The 21,644-nt window shown below is 41.7% G+C and overlaps 1 protein-coding gene across 1 annotated transcript in view; it reads left to right on the forward strand.

The window, feature by feature from the left end:
- Positions 1-21,644, forward strand: part of ELAPOR2 (endosome-lysosome associated apoptosis and autophagy regulator family member 2) — a 407,006-nt gene that overhangs the window by 368,093 nt on the left and 17,269 nt on the right. The window contains exon 21 of the mRNA XM_086919742.1: positions 5,072-5,237. Coding sequence (XP_086775868.1) covers positions 5,072-5,237 — 166 coding nt within the window. The remainder of the gene's footprint in view (positions 1-5,071; positions 5,238-21,644) is intronic.

The raw sequence follows: 21,644 nt of genomic DNA on the forward strand, positions 1-21,644 counted from the left end.
GCAGGACATAACATGCTGACTAATTTCCCGACTGTATCAGAGGTGATGTATCTCAGGGTCAAAATTTCGCTACCTATATCTGGAATCCCGGATTTAAAAATGAATCCGGTCCTGGCTAAGATTAACTCCACTTTGCAACGTTTAGATCACCTACACTTCTCTTTACATGGTAGGGTTAACGTTCTAAAAATGCTGATTCTACCCAAGGTTCTATACCTCTATCGCTCAATTCCCTTGGAATTCTCCCCTACTTGTATTAGAAACTTAGAAAGTGCAACCTCTAGATTTTTATGGGGATATAGGCGACATCGAAAGGCTCTTAAAAAAATGATTCTTAGTAAAGAGCGTGGAGGATGTAATGTTCCGTATTTTTTGTTCTATTATTTTGCAGCAACCTTACAATATATCAGTCCATTAATATTGGGAGAGCGAGCTCAAATACCAACCTGCAGCTCTCCTTCTATTTATGAGATGATTCTGGGGGAAGGAGCAAAATCCCATTTTCTTAAGATGACAGAGCCCAGTTATTATAAGAAAACCAAATTCAAGACGCTAAAAGCAGCATTTGGGGTATGGTATAAAATCCGAAAATGTCTGGGATTAACCAAGTTGAATGCCTATATGCCATTTGCAGCCTCTGGTTTATTACCAACTGAAATTTTTTGTGACCTAGTGGCGATTAGGTGGAACTTAAACGGTGTTCGCTATTTGGGCGACCTTTTTTCCGGAGGCCAGTTGACCTCCTTTCAGGAATTACAGAATAAGTACTCTTTAAGTAAAAATGATTTTTTAAGTTTATTCAGATTCGTAGTTTTTTTCAAAACTTATCTCCCTCAGGCATTAATATGAATAAGGTCCCCCTTCTGGATCTCTTGCAAAAAAACAACTCAAATAGGGACTTTCTATCTTTGTCTGCTCCAGGAATTAGGGGATGACTTAGCTGTATGCCAGGGGAGGTGGGTAAGCAAATTGGAGGTATCTGATATTAACGTTTTAGAATCAGTTAAACTTGCCTCCGAATGTCTTATAACTGGGATGATGAAATCTCATCATTTTATGTGTATACATGATCCTTATTATACTCCTAGTAAAGTTGTTAAATGGAGTACTACAACAGGGACAAAATGCAATCGCTGTGGTTTGTATGCTGCAGATGTTACACATATGTTTTTGGGTTGCTCTAAGCTCAGAGAATTCTTTAAACAAATCGAGAATTTTCTGGCTGCTGTGTTAAAATTTGATGTCAAAATAACCGCAGAGATGGTATTAATTGGTTTAGACTCAGGTAATTTAAGACCTAAACCTTTAACATGTTTTCTTTTTATCTGTATGGCGGTAGCCAGAACATGTATTACTAGGGAATGGATTAACACGGACTCTCCTTCCTTTTTCAGTAGGAGGGAAAGATTACTATATATGTATAATATGGAAATTGCTATGTATAGATTAAAGGGGTCCAAAAAAGGGCTCTGTGTGCAAAAATTTGGGAGCCTATAACTGAATGGTTCTAGATATTGTTTTATAATTCCTATGCAGAAATGACATACCTTTTGTTCCTTTCCACTTAATCATTTTTTCTGTTTCTTCTTTCTTTTGTGTATAATATATGATCGACCACTACTGTATTTCCTTGCATAAAACAATAAAATGTAAAAACAAACAACAAAAAAAAAACTACCAAATAGGTCAGTGTCATCATTTGGATATCCTTCATTCCTACCAATACCCCTCTAGATCACAGAGGAGGGTCATGTGGATCTGATTTCGACCAGGTCACAGAAATCATGACAGGAAGAAGTGAAAAAAGAGACCATTTGCTCACCTAGTAGCAGGCCTTGCTGTATGCTTTTTGGTGTCCTTAGGTGTTAGCACTTTTGTGTGATTTGGTAATTTAGTTCTTTCTCCCTATTTTCGACCACCAGATTTATTTGTTGTTGTTATAAATCTTTAAATTTCTCAGGAACTGCTGAACGGAGTTGCAACATTTAACAAAAAGTTCACTTTCTGGACCAAGAGCTACCTTTCTGCCCAATTTGGTGTAATTCCATTCAGAAGTTTAGGCTGTAGTCGTGTCTAAAGTTTCCTTAGGAAATTAACATGGAGAAAAAGCATTTTTGGGACCTCTCCTTTTTCCTGACCCCCACTTGACGGATCACCCCAAACTTTCAGGACAGCAGCTAAAGTGACAGTCCGATAGTTTTGAAAACTTCACTAAGATTCGATAAATGACGCCAAAGTTATTGACAAATGAAAAAACGCTCTTCCTATGGAAACTATATCCTATCTATAACTACCTACTGGCAGCCACCAGTAGGAGGAAGGAAGGAAGTAAAAATGTATATTTTGACCATTTTAATCTACGTGCTGGCACAAGCCACTTAGTTCGGTGGGCACACGGCAGGGGTAGCCACCCCCAAAACACGAACACAAGTTTACCCAAGTTGTTTGCCTTCGATCCAAGGAAAGGACAACAAAGGAGCTGTGGCCTCAATTCTTAGGGCAGTTTATTCAAGACACAACGTCCGACGCGTTTCGGAGTATACTTCACTCCTTCTTCACGGGCATATAAGCATATGTATATATAAGACATTCTCGTAATTTATTATATAACCATTGATAGACTGATAGGCCATCTCACCGATCCACTGAAATACTTATACACTAAATGAGAGACTTACTGATACAGTGATGAATGCAGTCACAGGTTCCACTGAAAGAGGTATACACTGTGTTATAGAGAAATTAAGGGCGATATACATGCTATAATAGATTCTTTTTGATAGTAATGTGTTTAGCGTGTTGGTTACAATCTAGGTTGAGTCAAAGTCAAACTTTATGTAAATATGTCTATACATGTGTTTTACACTTTGTCAAACACATGCAGTATTTGCAACTACTGACACCATCGCAACCTCCGGTGTTGCAGTGATTGATTAATTTTTTGAAAAAAGAATACAAAGGGGAAAGTTAAATGAATATCTTACTAAACAGCTAGACTCAAACGTTATATAAAATATGTCTATATATGTGTTTTGCACTTTGTCAAAAACATGCAGTGTTCGATGTGTGTCCTTGGCAATCGCGACGTTGTCCTGAAAACCAAAAATATCTTGAAATAAGATGATTAATGTACCTTTTAAATTAATAGATGTCAAAAACTACAATAAGTGGTGCACCGTGCATATGTAATGTTCAATATCTAATCATAGAAAAAAAATAAAAGGACGTTATAATTATGAAATCAAGTTTAAAATAACTTAGAAATTCACTGAAAAAGCCAAAGGTTACATGGATGTTATAGTTAGGAAATACATTTAAAAAAACAAAGGTTCCAGGCACATTATAGTTCGGAAATAGATTTTGAAAAACCATAGAATTATAATGTAAAAACCAAAGGTTACAGTGATGTTATAGTTAGAAAATGGAATTTTAAAAACCTTAGAAATTCACTGGAAAAAGCAAAGGTTACAAGGTTACAAGGTTGTTATAGTTAGGCTGGCATTTCACTTGTACAAAACAGAGAAATTCAGCAGTTATTGTTAGCTGAGCTAACTATAACTTGTGCCCCCGCAATGCACTGCTTCTGACCTCACATATAACATCACTCATGACATGGTCAGCGACATCAGAAATGACCTCTCCGATGTTATCATTGATGACAGCACTGAAGACATCATCCACAGAATCCCTGATGCACCTACTCACACCCCCATGGAAACTTTCATACACCCACTCCCACACAAACATTCACAGACCCATGCCAGTACTAACACACCCACTCACTGATTCATAGATCCACACACACATCCACTCACTTACCCATGCAGCCACTCGTATACCCACTCACTGACTAATATAGCCACTGACATATCCACTCCTTCACCGATATAGCCACTCACACACTGAGTCGGTCACCCATAGTGCAACTCACACAATCAGTCACTCATATACCCATCACTCACCTAGACTACCTTTCACATACCCAATTACTCACCCATATACCACTGACACATCTACTCACTCATTTACACAGCCATACACACACACTAACCAATTTAGCTCCTGAGACACGCACATACTTTACTAACACCCTACAGCCATGGACTTTCCCTTTCACACAGTCACACCCACCCACACAGGCACCCATACAACTACTCCGACAACCAATCAATCACTCATACAGCCACTCGCATACCCACTCACACACCCATACAGCCACTTAGACACCAACTGATGGACTCATACAAACATTAACACAACCAGCCACTCACCCATACATTCACCGAGACACCTGATCGCCCACTTTTACAGTCAGTCACGCATCCACTGCATCATCCATACTGGCACTCATACACCTACTGATTTAGCAATACATCCTGGTATATATTTGACACTCATAAACGTTTTAAAAACAGTCACAGTCCCTAGATGATGTCATGAGTGATGTAGTTACCATGTGCATTGCCGGGCACGAGTTATACTTAACTCAGCTATAACTATAACTGCTGAATTTCTATCTATCTATCTATCTATCTATCTATCTATCTATCTATCTATCTATCTATCTATCTATCTATCTATCTATCTATCTATCTATCTATCTAACTATCTATACATTGAAAAAACGAAGGTTACAGGGATGAGGAAATGGAATTTTAAAAAACCTTTCGAAATTCGCATATATATATATATACACACACATATATATATTCCAGTGGTTCGTGACCCCTTTCGTAGCTGAAGCGGTGTGAATTGGCGCTGCATACGGACAAAGGATCTGGGTGATTTTTTCATACATATATACATATATGATCAAAACAAGGTGAATATCAAAGTATCTGAATATGAAATAACTTGAAAAGTACTGTACAATCCTAAGAACGCTATAATGAATGCTACAGTGTATAAGCTCGCAGAACTAGATCCTGTCAGAATCAATGTATTTTCTCACACAAGAAAAGCATTCTAGATAGTGCATATTGTACACATAGCACTTAAAACTGCAACATCCATGCATAAATATATTCTGATTAATTACTAGACATTAACACTTGCATTTTCATACCTTTAGATTGGAATACAAATATTCTAAATTAGTAATGACAGCCAACACAAAAGAATGCGAGTTACCTGCTGCAGATAGCTGTGCTATAATGGAAGGCGAAGACAATGAAGAGGAGATTATATATTCTAATAAACAATCAATACTTGAAAAGCTTAAGTCTCTGGCAAAAAAGGTAAGTGTTTTAAAGCTTATTTTGCATTCAAAAATACATGGTTGTATCCTGCACTTCTTAATGCAGAAGTTTTAAATTTACATACAGCGTTTGTGGATAATATATTTCTTGTTACGTTCCCCTTCTGTTTTTTCAAATGTTTAAGTAAAAGATTTACTTTGAATGACTTATCTGGGTAATACTTTCTTTTTTGTGGGTGAGCGGCTTTGGAGAACTTTGAGATTGTTCAGGATTTCTCTGCAGGAGTAGAGATTATTCTTCAGTTACTGCAAGAAGGGGTGGGGGCACACAGTTTATGTGCAATTAAGTTCCAAGTGTTTGTGTTAGTTAAGGTTGTAATCAAAACAAATGCGATTTGTATTTAATATGACTTTTCTTTTTTGTTTAGCACATTAACCCCCAGATTCATCAAGAACACATTTTGCGATTCCTTAATAGCGAAAAATACCGATTCGCTATTAAGGAATAGCAAAATGCTATTCATCAAGAAATAATAAAAAAATAGAGATTTCTAATAATTCCTTAATTGCGATTCGCAAATTGTGAGTCGCAATTAAGGAATATCCCCGCATTCATTCCTATGGGCCGATTTCAAGGGTGCAGGGGTGTCCAAAGGACACCCTGTTGCACCCCTGAAATTGATGTGTGCACATATGTTGCGCACACACATGCCATTAGGGTATGTGTGTGCGCAAAATGAAACTTTGAAAAATGCACTTTAGTGCATTTTTCAAAGTTTTTGCTATTTACCACGTAGTTACACTTCGCGGTAAATAGCGGCCCCAGAATGCGAATTCGCAATTTAAAAATGGTTCATGAATTGCATTTAAGGAATCTCAAATTGAGATTCCTTAAATGCAATTAATCGCAATTTAGCGATTTCTAGAATTGCGATTTTTGCATTTGGGATGATGAATCCCAAATGCAAAAATACAGCTCGCAAAGGGCCAGATTCTCAGAATCTGGCCCTTTGCGAGCCGATTTCAGTTTGATGAATCTGGCTGTAAATCTTCCAAATAAGGAAATACATATTTTTATAGAAGAGGATATTTCTTTTAATTATTTGTATAAATTAAGCGACTTCAAATCAATTCTACCATGTGACTCAAATGATTTTATGTACATGAAGAAAATTATTGAAACTGAGCTATAGCTGAATGATTTGGACAACCTCATCTATTTCTCTTGACTTTGTGTGTAAGAAATCTAATAGCTATCAATATTTTTTCTGTGAGAAATTGGGTTATTGGTTGAGGGGTTTGAAACCCTATTCAAGCACCAACCACAATCCTTGTCCAGGTGAAATCACAAGCAAACACCAATTAACCTGCGCTTCACCCTCTGATGCTTGCAGTCTTTCTCAACTTGGAGGCAATGTGTAAAGTATTTATGCAGCACTTCAAACAGAAATAAAGTGACACACAGCACAATAAAACTCTCACACCATTCTAGACAAATACTATAATAAATAATTTAAGACCATAATGACAAAAATCCAATCAATAGAACCGGAGATAAGCAATTTTAAAGCATCAGGTAGGTGGCCACACCCTTCCTCTCAGTCACCTCTTAGGTCCATATTCAACAATCTTGGAGGGCCCTATGCTCATTTCGCTTTATAACCCACACCATATGGCCAGGCTGAAATTCAACCGGAGTGGCCTTCCGATCATGCTTACTTCATTACCTCCTGGCTGGTTTCTAAGTTCTCAGACGTCTTCTTACAGAACTTCTGCATTTGGTTGCTGAGGGCTAGCATGTAGCTAACCCGATCATAAGGGGCCTCCTTAGGAGCTTGCTCTCACCCTCCCTTCACCAAACTGATAAATCCCCTCACAGGTGACCATAGATGAGTTCAAAAGTGATGAACCCCACTCCTTTCTGCGGTACCTCCCTGTACACAAACAGTAAGCAGGGCAGAAGGACGTCTTAGTTCCATGTCGTGCGCTCCGGTAGGCCCTTAAACATGCCCCTGAGTGTCTTGTTAGACGTTTCAACAAGCCCATTGGCCTGGAGATGGGAAGGTGTGGAAAACATGTTCATTAATTTCATGCCCCTGTCTGACACCACTTCCTTGGGGAAACCCACTCGGGTACAAATTCTCATCAGGGCCCTAGCTATTGCAGTTACAGTTAAGGTCTTCAGCGGGATGGTGTAGAAAAGTGCCCTTTATGACATGGTCACCCCCACTTTTGCCTAGTACATGATTTGATTTCGCCTGAAAGAGCACTGGGTACCTGCTGACTAGCTCGCCAGTGACTGAGCTGTTTCCCAAACCTGTACAATTGTTCCCCTAGTTGGCAAATCCTTTAGCACCCTCTGTAAGTCCCTTGCAAATGCTACCCTGGTACTGAGGGCCTGAGGAGCTAAAGAGGGTCCCTAAGGACTGCAGCACGAATTGTGCCACCCTAAAGGACCCCTCCCCAAGCACATGCATGACTGCCATTGCAGGCTGCGTGTCTTGGTGCAGACAAAAGTGAAAACACGGCATGTCATCCATCCCTGTGTGCCATGTTCCCTACCACTGCATATGATATTTGTAAGTCATCCCCACAGCAGGTCTGACCGCCCTAAGGCAGGGTGCTTAATATTATATGTGAGGGCTAATCTGTATGAGTAGATGTTATGTTATGCAGCACTTATAGCGCACACGGATACTCAAGAGTGTCCCGCTGCGCAAGGTAGCTAGAGGAGACAAAAAGAGGGGCATGAAAGGGGCTGTATATTAGTTTAAAAGCACGGTTTTTAACTGCTTTTTAAACAGCCTGAGGACATTGGTGTTTCACAGTTCATAAGAGAGGGTGTTCCAAGCTTTGGCTGCCCTAAAAGAAAGGGAGCTACCCCCTGTTTGAGCAAGGCGAAAACGAGGGATAACTGCAAGGCATTGAGCTGTTGATCGCAAATGTCTTTGGGTCACACAGGAGGGGCATATCAGGAGGCAAGCACACACAAGCCTTTGGAGAAACTTCACAAGCAGGATACACATCAAAGTCAAGTCCATTAACTCTCCAAAGCAGAAGCACAACTGCAGGCCAAACCAGCAAAGCAATACACAGCAAAGGGGTAGGCCTCCTCCTCACAACTCTTCAGCTCTTCTTCTTGGCAGAGGTTCCTCTAGATCGAGAAGTGTTTAAAAATTCTGGGGTTTTAGGTCCGATACTTATACCCCTTTTGGCCTTTGAAGTAGGCATTCTTCAAAAGATTGTCTTTGTAGTGTACACATTCTTTTCCTGCCTGGTCTTGGCTCCAGAGTCACTCAACGGGGGTGGAGGCAAAATTGTGAGAGGCTAGGTACAGCCCTATTTAGGTGCAGGTCCTCCCACCACTCTAGCTGATGGTCCATCAGTATATGCAGGGCATAACTCAACTCCCTTTGTGTGACTGTCTAGAGTGAATGCACAAACAGGCCCCTGTCAGTCTAAACCAGATGTTGGTGCCACAGGCAGACAGAGGCAAATGATGGTTAAAAAAATGTGACTCTCTAAAAGTCCCCGTTTCAAACACGCAATTTAAAAACCACCTACACTAAAATGTGTTTTTAGAATCTGAGCTCAGAGAGCCCAAACTCCAAATCTCTAGCTGTTCCCAATTGAAAGTTTCACTTGTAAAATGTTACTTCCTATGGGAGAGCTAGTCCTTGCAGTAGTAAAAATTGAAATTGGCAGTATTTTAATAATAATAATAAAAATACAGCATTTTATATAGCGCGAACAGCTACCTCGCGAGGAGTTGTCCCGGCGCTGAAAAGAACACAGTTAACCAAGAGGACAGAAGTGAAGATGCCTAGTGCGATTGGGTAAAGAGCCAGGTTTTTAGCAGTCGCTTGAAGCAGATTTCAGAGGGGGCTTGTTGAATTGCTGGGGGCAATGTGTTCCACAATGCTCTCAGGATATGTAATTCACACTGATACATGTCCTACCTTTCACATACACTGCGCCCTGCCCATGGGGGTATCTTGAGCCTACCTTCGGGGTGCTTTACATGTAGTGAAAAGGGAAGGTTAGGGCCTGGCAAGTTCGCGCACTTGCCAGGTTGACATGGCAGCTAAAACTGCACCATCAGACACTGCAATGGCAGGACTGAGACAAGCTTACAGGGCTACTCATGTGAGTGGCACATCCAGTGCTGCAAGCCCACTCGTAGCATTTGATTTACAGGCCATGGGTATGTATAGTGCACTTTACTAGGGACTTATCCATACATCAAATATACCTATCATGGATGACCAATCAGAACTACAATTTACACAGCGAGCAGCAGTGGTAAAGTGCCCAGAGTCCTAAAGCCAACAAAAAGATGGTCACACAAATAGAAGACAAAAGGCAAAAACCTCCAAAAAGGGCCAGGTCCAACTGGCAAACTTGCTGAGGAGCACACACTTATTTAATAATTCAGTTCCTGATGTCACATTAACATATGGATACCAGAGCCTGTGTTCAGCACAGCTATGTGGCAATAAAGCCTATAACTCTTTCTAGATCATTAATTGCTCATTTATTCTATTATTTTTAACAATTTCAATTCATCATCAAAACAACATAATGTAAAGTAAACATGAAATTATGTCTGATATTTTATGATGTGCAAAACATACGTATTTCAGAACAGTGTTCAAACTATATGCAGATATATTCAATAAACAAAAGTAAACAGAGAAACCCAATGCATTTCGGGTTCACACTGAACCCTTCATCAGGGGTTATAAGAAATTGGAGATGTTTTGCAAATCTTCAAGGGAGTGCGGTTCTGGCGTCTACAACAAAATTCACAATGCATACAAATTAGAAATTTCGAAATAGTAAATCACGTCATCTGCATGCAATCACCTTTTTAAAAAAAACTGTCTCAAGGTTTGCATTCTCCGTAATATCGAATCTATAGATATCTGAAAGTTGTGAGGGCCTTATGTGTGATCAGAAAACCACTAGAGAGTATATTCCCAACGGCAGAAATACCTAAACCTGAAGGCATATAAAGATGTCACCCAAAAGTGAAGTCAGGGAAACGAAAGTCAATTAAATAGAATAAAGATGTGTGGGTTACCTCCCAGTCGCCAAAGGTTGGCTCCGTCTTATGCAAGCCAAGTATGCGAAGAATTCGTCAATGTTTTCTAAAAAATACGTAACCGAACTTTAGCATTACTCATCCTAATGAGTGTGGAAACATGTTCAACCAATGTGAAAAAAATTTAACCAATGTGAAAAAACGCTGAATGTACATACCACTCTAGGGGACTCAGAATCAAATCCAAACGATAATCCATGAGTAAAAGTTATTATCTTCTACTCTTCATCTAAAATACAATGATACATGCTGTGAGTATGCTAAGTCAGCTCTAATTGGCGTGTTACTAGCTCAATAGCGGACTTCCGTCTTTCTCTTACCTAAGGGCGAAATTCCATTCAGTTAAAGGATAAGGTGCAGCAGAATGTCCGAACAAGAGTAACCTCAGTAGTCGCCTGTAAACAAACATATAAACCTGGATGTATTAAAAACGAATGTCACCCTAATCTGATAAAAACCGCTGATCATAACCTGTTGTTTATCTGGGAAACGTACCTCGAATTGCCGTTTATGAAAGCTGATCTCTTCTCCGTCTCCGCTAAGAATCCAAACGCCGATAACCAACCCTACGCGTTGACAACTATTAAACCTAGCGTATATCGCGTGTGATAGTCATGAAAAGAAAACTGTATGGGTCGAGGCGCCCATTCAAAAATGGCGGCCGTCTCCCGTCTCCGAGGATCAGGGTTCAAGACTCCTAGCCGAAATGTGTGTCAATGAAATGGAAAAATGTATAAAAAACCTAGTGTTAGAATAACGAAAGTGAATATCTATGTTCAAATATTATGAAGAATGCAATGTTACCCTTCACATTCTATGTGTACAGGCAATGTTATAAAAAGCACAACAGTTCATAATGGTCATTAAGACCCCCCGGGATTACCGTACCTAATTTTTTGATCCACTCAGTTTCTTTGCGGGCCAGTGTGGTGTGTATGTCTGTGCCTACTGTGGAAGAAATGTGTTCTAGAATAGTGAATCTAAGTTGGGGAATAGTGTGAGCACTATTCACCCAATGCGCTGACAGGGACGAATTCATGTTTTTATTTCTGATGCGACTTTTGTGTTCTACTATTCTAGTTTTGATTTTTCTGCTGGTCCGTCCTACATACACTAATCCACAAGGACATTTTATGGCGTAAATGACATTATCGGTGGTACAGTCTGAAGTGTGTTTTAGAGATAGCGGTTGTCCAGTTTTTGGATGAGGAAATTCCTTGCTTACAATAACATTACCACATTGTCCACAATTGTGGCATTTGCGCATTCCCTTATATTGCAGGTCCCTTGATTTTTTAGTAGATTTCTTCAACAATTCTCTTAAGTTCTGTGCTCTGGTGTGCACAAACAATGGAGGCTGGGTGAAGAGGTTTCCAAAATCTGGTTCATTCCCAATGAGTTCCCATCTTTTGCGTATGATGGTCTTGATTTTGCAAGCTTGCGATGAATGTTTCAGTACAAAGACCTCTCTTTTATTTGTTGGTTTGAGTTGTTTCTTCAAAAGTTCTTTCCTATTCTTTTTATCCACAGTCTTCTTGGCTTCTTGCAATATACCATCAGGATATCCTCTTTTTCTGTATTTATCCATCTGATCATTAATTTGCATGTCACATGTAAGCTCATTAGAGGTAATCCTTTTGATGCGCATCATTTGTGATACGGGTAGGTGTCGTTTTAATGACCAAGGGTGGCCGCTGGAAAAATGTAATGCACTGTTTACATCTGTAGGTTTGTGGTAAACTCTTGTCTCCAATCCTTCAGTGGTTTTTAGAATTTCGATGTCCAAAAAATGTATTTTCTGTTCATCAATTTCAGACGTGAATTGTATCCTACTGTTGAATGTGTTCAATTCCAGAATGCATCTTTCCAATATACTCCTGGGACCTTTCCAAACCACAAGGATATCATCGATGTATCTCAAAAAAAGTGTGGCATATTTGCTCCACTCAGAGTGATTCAATATGTATTGGTTCTCAAAATATGCCATGTATGTTTTGGCGTATGCCGGGGCACCCGGAAAGCCCATTGATGTACCAGTTCTTTGAATATAAAATTCATCTTGCCAGCAAAAATAACTGTGGTAAAGGGCAAAGTGTAACAATTCCAGTAAAAATACACTTTTATCTTTCTCAAAGTTAGATTGTAGTAATCTCCATTCCATAGCTTCTAGCCCTTCACCGTGTGCTATAGACGTGTACAACATCAAAGACATGTTCCATGAAGATATTCTCCTATGCACTATTGACGTTGCATCATAAAAGTGTATTTTTACTGGAATTGTCCCTACTTCACCTCCTCACCCTAATTGGGTGTTTATTACCTTTGTTTATAATCTGAAGGTAAGGTTTTCTACTCTTGGACCTCTCCAGTATTTCTGTGAGGGAACCACTTCACAAATTCATATTGATTTCTCTGAACCCGGGACTTTAGTGGGTCTTCACTCTCGCCGTCACATAATCACAAGAAGCACCAGGAGTTCTGCCCTCACTCATTGTCCTCCGCCGGCGGGGTCTATATGGCGCAGCGCGATCAGCTATGGGGTTTACTTTACGACATGGGAGCGCCAGTCTACCTTTGCCAGCAGCTGAAGCGCTTCTACAAAGGCACTTATGCGAGGGAAACATATATGGTAAGAAAAGGAGAATAGACAGCTCCCTACCCTGTAGAAAGGGGTGAGGCAGGGATGCGTTCTACACCAACCCTCTTTTCCCTTTTTCTAAATGGTTTAATTGAAACGCTCCTGGTAGTGAAGGACATAGATTCACCAAGGCTAGCGAACCGCAAAATACCAGCTTTAATGTTTGCGGACGATACGCTGCTCTTGTCCAAATCACCAATGGGTATGCAGCGGGTACTGGAAGAGTTCAGCTCATTTTGTAGGAAGAGGAATTTGGAGATAAATCTCCAGAAAACAAAATATATGGTATTACATGCTAACACTATCAATTGCCCGCACCCCCAAATGGAAGGCAGCCCCCTAGAGAGAGTGTCCATTTTTGAATATTTGGGTCTTATACTCAATGACAAGATGGACTGGGGGACCCAAATAAAGAAAGCCAATTTAAAATTAACACGGTCAATAGGGGGCATCTTAAAAGTTCACAAAAAATTGCACCCAAAAAGTGGTTGGCCCACCAAGAGAAATCTATAAAACCTGAGCAAGGGGAGCTACAATATATGGAGCTAAACTTTGGGGACATCCAATATTCAATCTGTTACAGAGAACTCCTTTATCAGGCAGTTGTTGGGTCTCCCAAAAAGTACTCCCTTAAGTCCACTAAGGATGGATTTGGGCATCAGACCTATTGCCGATCTAATTGCCTCTCGTCCACTTCTATTCTGGCGTTGCTTATGGAACACGCCCAAGTTAGTTACCTATAGGGGAGAACTGAGGGATGTTATGTCCATGCTGGGAGCAGGAAATCTACCATGGCTTTCATATATCAGGAGTACATGACATTCACTGGGGAGGGCAAATATGTGGCTAACCCCAGAAGAGACATGCCCCTCCATCCCCAAAAAGTCGTTATCCCTAGCTTTTAAACACAAACTCACCCTATTGTCCCAGAGTACAAATTCATGCTGCCTGACATCCAGGTTTCTGGATATCAAGCATCAGTACAATCTGGAACTGGCCCTGGACAGTATTCAACCACTCATGGCAAAGTAATTGTTTTTACAGTTCAGACGCGGGACGTTCCCGCTCTGTGCATTTCCAAACAAATGGAAGAGAGCAACCAAAGTAGATTGTCCTGGGTGCACTTTCTCAGCAGAAACAGAACTCCATGTTATGTTACTCTGTCCTGCCTAAAAAAGGTCTAGATCTAAGTGGGTCCTTCAACTTTGAAGAAATTTGGGGCTTAAAAATTATATTGAGGTTTTTAGGCTACTTAAATATGAGTCGCTACCTCAAAATCTTTATTCGCGATGTGGTGCATACGCAGAGGCATCATAAAGGGAAAAGAGACGGGCAATAATTTAACTGTGTTCTCTCACTGGAAATGCTACTGCACTATATTTGCACATTCCTTCACCTTGCTTTGAAATTCTTCTTTTTGATGAGTAATTTTAATGTTTTTCTTTTAAATTATTTTTTTAATGTTTCAACTTCACTTGTTTTAAATGCTTTTTAAATTCTTGCACATAGGATATCCTGGTTATACTTGATACATAGGGTTGCCAACTATAGGGGGTCCAGCAGTAGGGGGGATGGTAAACTATACTATAAAATTGTAGCATATTATACCACATCCACTTAATGATACTTTGTATAATTTTTTTTAGCCTTTATTTGCTGTGATAACAATTAATCGCAATTTATGTAATGTTACAATTATTTGTGCTTTTATGGCTGTACAGCTGAAATAAAGTTTTTTGACTCACTGACTGAAAGTCACTGCAAAACTTATGTAGGGAGACTCTCCAATGAATAATGCAAATGCAATGTGCTCATTATCCTGTATAAAGCAAACACAAGGAGATGATGGACGAGCGCTGAAACTTTTCAGACACTCACCCCAAGTCACAGGTCTGGGTTTAATCCATCATCGTTCTTTAGCTCATTTCACCACCTCAGTTCAGACCCAGCTATATGCAAATCAGTCTTGACCCTGTGCCTCATTGGAACAGTCCAGCCCGAACTGCCATGCCAGGTCTTCCCTGAATCGGATACAAACATCCCTGGATCGGTTTCGAGGTAACACCCTTCATCAGCCAGGTTAGCTTGAATCCCTTGGCAAAGTGAGCAATGAACCCACGTCTGGGCATACCCTGCCAACTTATGGCGAACAAAGCAAACACAAGGAGATGATGGACGGAGGACTGAAACTTTTCAGACACTCATCTCCAGTCACAGATCTGGGTTTAATCCATAATTGTTCTTTAGCTCTCTTTACCACCTCACTTCAGACCCACCTATAATGAAATCAGTCTTGACCATGTGCCTCATGGGGGGGGGGGGGTGTCTTAAAAGTTCCAGTGCTCCGTCCATCGTCTCCTTGCTCACTTTGCCACTGGATTCAAGTTAGCCTAGATGATGAAGGGTGTTACCCAGAAGCCGGTCCCAGGATGCCAGTTTCTAGTTCAGGGAAGACTTGGCTTGGCAGTTCGGGCTGGACTGTTCCCATATAATGAACTACAAATTGTTCTCTGAAATTACTAAGAATACAGTCTGTTGACGTTTTTCTGTTCACTTTTTCATACTGTTGTTCTGATCACTAGTGATGTGTGTTCACTCTTTACATTCAGAACATATGGACCTTATGTTGATTTTTTTAAATGTTCATTTAAGTCTTATATTTTTGAGTACACAGATTATTTTTCAATCAGCTTTCTGTTCGCATATTCTTTACTGAATGTTTGTTTTATTAATTCTGAGCATATTGTGAAATAAGAAGTATATCACAACAATTACTTATGATTTTGGTTGAATGACACCTGGTTGGGCATTGCCCTTGTATATATCTATAGCCACCTCCAGGTTAAGCCTACTGGTTGTTCCTGTGGTTTATACAATTTGACTACTAGGGAAAGGCAAGCACAGCTCTTAATAGACACGAAGTCTGTTGTGCAGTGCTGCAGCAACCAGAGCTATGTGGGTTCATGGATTCTGTTTCATGAGACTGTCTCTGGAGGTGGCTGGACCAATAGAAGATCTTTCTGATATTCTACCACTTTCTGTGTCCCTGAATGCCAGGACTGATGAGCTGGGCAGATGTCAGCTGGCATACCACAATTGGAATCACCATCCAGATGTGGCGAAGTGCATCTTCCATCGGTGGGGCCTGCCATGGCTAGATATCTATACTACCATCAAAAAAACTCAATGTCAACTCTTCTGCACACTACTTTCCTCCAAAAAGGCAATTGGTTGACACATTTGGCCGCAATTGGAAACCAGTCTCCTGTGCTCATACCCAACACTGCCTCTTCTAGTTCTGAGAAAAGTTAGGAGAGAACTGGCTAAAGTCATTTTAATAGCTCTAGACTGGACCAGAAGAATGTGGTACCCAGAGTCCCTGAGCCTGTAATTCACCCTCTGATCCTTTTACCCCTTCATGGGGTCCTCCTGTCACAGCCACGGGGAAGACCCTGATTCCAAATCTCCACAACCAACACCACCATGGGGGGAATTGAGTGGTTTCAGACACTTTTATTTTTTGCTGGAAATGGTATTTGTCATTCTTGAAAGCAGGGGCCAGTCCATGAAGTTAATCTTTGCCAAGGGCTGGGAAAAGACTGTCGCCTTGTGTAGGGGTTGTCATCTAGGAGCTCTAGAGGCTAAACTTTCTAATATAACCAAACTCTGTGATATATTGTTGTTTTTGTCGCTGGCCATCCACGGGCTTGCAGTGGGCTAAGTAGGGGTTTACTTCAGCGTAGTTTCAACCTTTTTGGGTTTGCCTGACTAAATCTATTTTTTTCGATTCATTTCCTGAAGGTCCTGATGCATGTGTTCCCTCAAAAATCTAGCCCTGTCCTGTGGGCACAGCATTCAAGCCTCTACACAGGTTAGGTGCTTGCTGAAACTTGACGATCGGGAAAGTCTTTCTTGTCATCATCACTTCTGTATGTCACATGAGTGAACTACAGGCACATTCTGTCTAACCTCCCTACACCACTTTCTTCCCAGACAAATTAGTGCTGCAGACTTAGGCTGCTTTACTGCCAAAGGTGGTAACACACTTCCAAATCCCGTATTTTCTGGCGTATGAGACAACTGGGCGTATAAGACGATCCCCTATTTTTCCTTTTAAAATATAGGGTTTGGGCTATATTCGCTTGCTTATAAAATGACCCCGGCGTATAAGAAGACCCCCAACTTTTGAAAAGATTTTCAAAGGTTAAAAAGTCGTCTTATACGCCAGAAAATACGGTAGGTCAGTCGAACACCTTGAGGACATCCCTCAAAAGAGGTGGAAAGGCTCCACCAGCTTGACCCTATGAGAGCCTTTAGGTTTTTACGGTGGCCGTTCGAGAGCTGATAGAGAAGATGATCAAATCTTGTTAGTTTCATTGGGACCACGAAAAGGCAAGGCAATGCAAAAGAGAATATGTCCAGGTGGATAATCTTCTGCATTACAATCTGCGACACACTGGTTAAAAGGAAAACCCTAAACAGCCTGTGGGCTCACTCCACCAGGGCAAAGAACACACACCTCTGTGCTCAAACTTGCAAAAAACGTATTGCCTTGACACCCTGATCTGATAAGAGGGCTATTTTTCTGCCTTGGTCCTGCAAGACCTACTAATCTGAGTCAACTCCTCAGACCCTCCAACTTGGGAAGGTACATCTGTGGTACCTATTCTGAAGGGGAGGTGTGTGTAGTCTGAAATATTATCAGAAGAACACGCTACTTGCGTTCAGTAATGCTCTTTGTGATGGATTCTCCATCTAACTGCAGATTCCCTCCCAGCTCCCCATTCTGTGAAGTGGACTCCTGTTCATCATGGTAAGTTTCAAGTTATATTTTTGTACATTGTCACCTGCAGTTTTTTCCAAGCACCCTAAATCTAAGACCACGGAAGGAGAAAGATTAAGAAACGGATGTTTGTGCCCAATTTGTGCCCTCTAAAAATGAGATGCAGCTTCCTTTGTTGTTTGCACCCCTGCAGCATTAAACATTGTTTTTTAATAACAATTAATGTTCTTTTCTTAGTTTTGGACGAAGGCAAATAATGCACGTCAGATTCTCACTATACCCCTACAGAGAAAACAGAACGGTCTCATTCTTGGAAATCAAAGGAGCCCCTGAATACACAGAGGGTACCAGAGAAACCTCATGCTTAAAATCTGTGCGAGATCAGTAAATAAATATTTCTGAAGTCTAATAATGCTATTGCTCAAGTTTGTAGGTCTTATGGCTTGTTCCAAGAAGTTAGGTGATCGAAAGGCTGAGTATGTGAAATAATTGGTAATCTGTTCATGGACTGGTAAGTCTCTTTGGTTCCCTAGTGGAAACCATTTCTCAGTCAATTCAAGGTGACTACAAATTGGCCCACAAAATATTTGTCTCAAGTTTGAAAGCAATGTGACACCAAAACAGCCCCTTTACAGACACCGGCTTATGTTCTTGCCCTAAAACAATATTTTAAAAAGCTGATTTGGCATGACTATTTGCTTAGTTAGGCCAAACACAAGGTGGATCTGGTCCTGCTTTACTGAAAACACAGAGCTAAAGGGTGCATATTCAACCAAATCCACCCTATACTCTAGACCTCCAAAAAAGGCACACAACTGTGGCAATGCTGGAATGATCGGTCTCTTGTAGTTTATACAAATTGGCTTGAGGTAAAATCCAAACAGATATTCTTTGATTGTAGTTTCATTTTGTTTAGCTATGGTATCCATCTACCTAAAAAAATATAATATGAACCTCCATCCATCAAGTTGTTAAACTGATACCAGGATCATTTTCGACCTTTTTTCTCTCCCCAATAAGATGGCATTGTTGTACTAAGGTTGACCTCCAGCTTATATTGGAGTACCATCTTCAACCATCCATCAAAGAGAAGTGACGATGGTGGAGCAGGGACTATACTGAAAGCTAGAGATAACAGGCAGAAGTCACTGTTAAGTCTGTGGGTAACTGAATTTATCTCAAAATGTAATAAAAGGGCAGAGTTACAAATGCACAATTCAGAAATGCCTTAAATTGCACTGACACACGTGCAACTTTAATTGGTAAATTCTTTTTAATCTACCATTTAGTGCTGCCACTTGTAAAGCATTTCTCAAGCAGTTATTTCCTCAATACATCCTCTTTGAATCAGAACACCAGCTTGTGGAATCCCAGTCATGCCATCTACTCAAATGACAGACTCTTCTCTAAAGGAGGTGGGGTGAGATTTTAGTTAAAATGCTCTGCAAATGTGTTGGACAGGCCTCGTGGAAGGCCCGCTCCCTCCCCGCATGATAGGGCCCGGATACCGGCTCTCCCTGTATCCTCAGAAAGAATCATCCCAGCAACCCACCGAGGCAACCCGCAACCCGTCCCCGACGGGGCGACTTCTCCCGCACACCCCGCTATCGGCTGGCCCGGGCCTCCATCAGCAACATTGCCCCGGCCCAGCCGCCATCTTGGGCACTGCACCACGAGGCCGCGTGGCCGCGGCTCGACCCCAACCCTGGGCCTGGCCAGGCTCCGACATCGAGGCACCAACATCCACCCGGGAGGTGAAGAGACCACTTGGCAGGTCAATGGGAGAAAGGAGTGTCGATGGCTCCCCCCTGCCAGGTGCCGATCGCCCCCAGCCTCCCCGGGCGCTGGCTCCACCCCCCTGCTGGGTGTCTGGACTCCCTCATCCCGGACCTCCCGACCTCCAAGCGCGAGGGTCCGGACATCAAAGGGGGCCAGACCTATAACTGGGGCAGCTCCAGAGCAGGAAGGCAGTTGTATCCTGGAGTCGAGAGACACCTTGAAGAACTCATCCCTGACGGACTGCTGGCGCTGCCGCAGCCCTGCCTTGTGAAACTACCTCTGAAGCCTGCTGGCGCTGCCGCGGCCCTCTGCAACGTGAACCCTCGTCCAAGCCTGCTGGCGCTGCCGCGGCCCTCCTTCGAGAACTATCATCCAAGCCTGCTGGCGCTGCTGCGGCCCTCTTTCGAGAACTATCATCCAAGCCTGCTGGCGCTGCCGTGGCCCTCCTTTGAGGATCATCATCCAAGCCTGCCGGCGCTGCCGCGGCCCTCCTTCGAGATCCATCAACCAAGCCTGCTGGCGCTGCCGCGGCCCTCCTTCGAGAACTATCATCCAAGCCGGCTGGCGCTGCCGCGGCCCGACCTTGCAGACCCCTAAGCTCGAGGATTGTGAGCTTCCTTCTTACCACACCTGTACCGGACCGGTACCAAGACTGTCACGCTACCCCTTTCCCTACAGAGACTAGAATTGAGAGGACCCTCGTGTCCAAACCTCCCTGTATCGCTGATAACCTTGCTTCAAGAACCGTATATAAAGTGTGTTGATCTCATCCTCGTGTGGTGTCCATCTGTGGGGGGGAAGTTACTTGTCTGTACGATCGCTGGAGACGGTCCTCACTGGAGGCCTCTCCCCCTGTCCTCGGCCGACCCTCCAGGTCCCCGTCTAACAAAATGTAAAGCAAACATCCAGATTCTCAAAAAGTCAGTCTCTTAGGCAGATAAATGTGATAATATAAACAGTTGCAACAATTAAAGATCGAGGAAGAGACTGAAAAACATCCAGACAGCCAAACTGAAAGGTTTAGGAGCAAAGGAAAACAGCTAACCGTAAACAAGCCGAGATAATTTTTTTAATTTTTTTCTGGCTGATTGGATTTCCCTTCCTGTAAAGCGAAGGCAGGGGTATAGATAGCAATGGCTAAACGGGCTGCTTCAGAAGAGGCTGATGGAGCTCAGTGGGAAAATGGAGCCAGGGGTGCATCTTCCTACACTGGAGGACAGGGAGCTTGCTGCACAGAATACCCCCTCTGAGGGCCCGTAATGGTAGCTATGGCCTGATAAGGGAGCATTCTGATATCTGGCCAACTTCCGGTGTTCATCCAGGAGGCAGATATGTATTTCAGCCAGGAAGCAAAACATTGGTGAAACTGTCACTTGTGGCAGATTTTTCATATGATAATAATGCATGTTACATGCGAGACAGTCTTGATTGCCTGTAAAATATGCCCGCACTTTATATGTGCTTAATAAGTTTAGGACCTAGATCAGGCTGTTAGAATGGTAGTGCTTGAAAACGTCTTCTTGATCACCATGCTTTTAGTTTAGAAACCTAATGTTTTCTAATAACGTTCAAAGGAACAGAACAGAGAAGGAAATCTTTCTACTTCTCTGGTGCCCGCGCTGTAACACCGCCTAGTAAAGATCTGTCTTGGAGAAATAATTAAAGTAGTGTTCGCTTCTGTATGCCTATGCAAAGAGGCATTGTTTGCACGTTTTTGTACTAAAACAGGCACAAGTGATCCCTCCGTGCTGTTTAAGACGTCGTTAGCAGTCAAGGTATATAAGGTACTGCTGCATGGGTAGGGTAAGATAAATGGACTAGTTGCTGAGGAAAGATGCTGAAGGGCTGAATTTTGACTTATGACCTGATGCCAGCATAAATATGCTCATAAACTGTACAGGGGTGGCATATTTTAGGTTCAGGAAAGTAATACAACCACATAGGCTAGATGGCAGACAATAGAAGAACACTTTGGGTAGGGAATAGACTAATAGGTTAGGCATTGCAATAAAAAAATGGTTGGCCAATTAAACTTTTGCCCTGAACTCCATATTATATGCTGGTTATTTTTTAACACTTAAAATCATTCTAATATACATGCTTTATAAATAAATACTGCAAAATGAAAAATCATATGATACCA

The sequence above is a fragment of the Lissotriton vulgaris genome, chromosome 1_1 (assembly GCF_964263255.1).
Source record: "Lissotriton vulgaris chromosome 1_1, aLisVul1.2, whole genome shotgun sequence".
Lineage (NCBI taxonomy): Eukaryota > Metazoa > Chordata > Amphibia > Caudata > Salamandridae > Lissotriton > Lissotriton vulgaris.